The sequence below is a fragment of the Nothoprocta perdicaria genome, unplaced genomic scaffold (assembly GCF_003342845.1).
Source record: "Nothoprocta perdicaria isolate Ctin4 unplaced genomic scaffold, notPer1 scaffold_738, whole genome shotgun sequence".
NCBI classification, from domain to species: Eukaryota; Metazoa; Chordata; class Aves; order Tinamiformes; family Tinamidae; genus Nothoprocta; species Nothoprocta perdicaria.
This window is the reverse complement of record NW_020456019.1, coordinates 4823-6468: the sequence shown is the minus strand read 5'-3', so window position 1 is coordinate 6468 and position 1646 is coordinate 4823. Positions and strand designations below refer to the sequence as shown.

Here is a 1646-nt window from a genome sequence, read left to right as displayed (position 1 = left end):
TGTGGCCCCGCCCCCCGCGTGGCCCCGCCCACCTTGGCGATGTCGCCCTGCACCTCGCGCAGCTTCCGCTTGTAGCGCTGGACGTCGCCCTTGAGCTGGTGGTTGTGGTTCTGCAGGCTGGAGATGAGGTGGCGCATCTCCCGGTTGATGGGGCCTGGGGGCACCGGGGGACATTGGGGACACTGGGGACACCGTGGGGACGTGGGGACACCATGGGGACATCAGCGGTGTTGGGGACATCGGGGATACTGGGGATACTGGGGACACGGGAACGTTGGGGACATGATGGACATTGGGGAGGAGGTGGCGCATCTCCCGGTTGATGGGGCCTGGGGACACCGGGGGACATTGGGGACATTGGGGACACTGGGGACACCATGGGGACCTCGGGGTGTTGTGGACATTGGGGATACTGGGGATACTGGGGACACGGGAACGTTGGCGACATGATGGACACTGGGGAGGAGGTGGCGCATCTCCCGGTTGATGGGGCCTGGGGACACCGGGGGACATTGGGGACACTGGGGACACTGGGGACACCGTGGGGACATGGGGACACCATGGGGACATCAACGGTGTTGGGGACATCGGGGATACTGGGGACACAGGAACGTTGGCGACATGATGGACACTGGGGAGGAGGTGGCGCATCTCCCGGTTGATGGGGCCTGGGGACACCAGGGGACATTGGGGACACTGGGGACACCATGGGGACCTCGGGGCTATCAGGGGTATTGGGGATACTGGAGATACTGGGGACACTGGGGACACGGGAACGTTGGGGACCTGATGGACACTGGGGAGGAGGTGGCGCATCTCCCTGTTGATGGGGCCTGGGGACCCAGCGGGCCACTGGGGCCACTGGGACACCATGGGGACATTGGGGACATGGGGACACCATGAGGACATCGGGGACATCATCTCCCCGCCGTGGTCCTGGGTTGGTGTCACCCCAACAGCCCCCACGGCCTCACATGTCCCCAGTCTCCCCAGGTGTCCCCACATGTCCCCAGGTGTCCCCAGGTGTCCCAGGTGTCTCCAGGTGTCCCCATGTGTCCCAGGGGCCCCCACACATCCCAGATCTCCTCACACGTCCCAGGTGTCCCCACATGTCCCCACATGTCCCCAGGTGTCTCCAGGTGTCCCACATTTCCCCACATGTCCCCAGGTGTCCCCACAGGTCCCAGGTGTCCCCAGGCATCCCCTCATGTCCCAGGTGTCCCCACATGTCCCAGATCTCCTCACACGTCCCAGGTGTCTCCAGGTGTCCCCACGGGTCCCAGGTGTCTCCAGGTGTCCCCATGTGTCCCAGGTGTCCCCACACATCCCCATGTGTCCCGGGTGTCCCCAGGTCTCCCAAGGTGTCTCCAGGTGTCCCCTCGTGTCCCAGGTGTCCCCACATGTCCCAGATCTCCTCACACGTCCCAGGTGTCCCCACATGTCCCCCCGTGTCCCAGGTGTCCCCAGGTGTCTCCAGGTGTCTCCAGGTGTCCCCACATGTACCCCCATGTCCCAGGTCCCCCCAGGTCCCCCCACACTCACCGGCCTGCTCGTTGGCCGCCAGGTTCTGCTCGAACTCGATGCGCAGCATCTCGTACTCCTTGTCCCCACATGTCCCCATGTCCCACATGTCCCCATGTCCCACA

General features: G+C 64.8%; 1 protein-coding gene across 1 annotated transcript in view; it reads right to left on the bottom strand.

Annotated features, from left to right (window-relative positions):
• Positions 1-1646, bottom strand: part of LOC112957580 (E3 ubiquitin-protein ligase BRE1B-like) — a 16149-nt gene that overhangs the window by 10295 nt on the left and 4208 nt on the right. The window contains exons 4-5 of the mRNA XM_026051243.1: positions 1543-1629; positions 33-154 (exon numbers count right to left, since the gene is read on the bottom strand). Coding sequence (XP_025907028.1) covers positions 33-154; positions 1543-1629 — 209 coding nt within the window. The remainder of the gene's footprint in view (positions 1-32; positions 155-1542; positions 1630-1646) is intronic.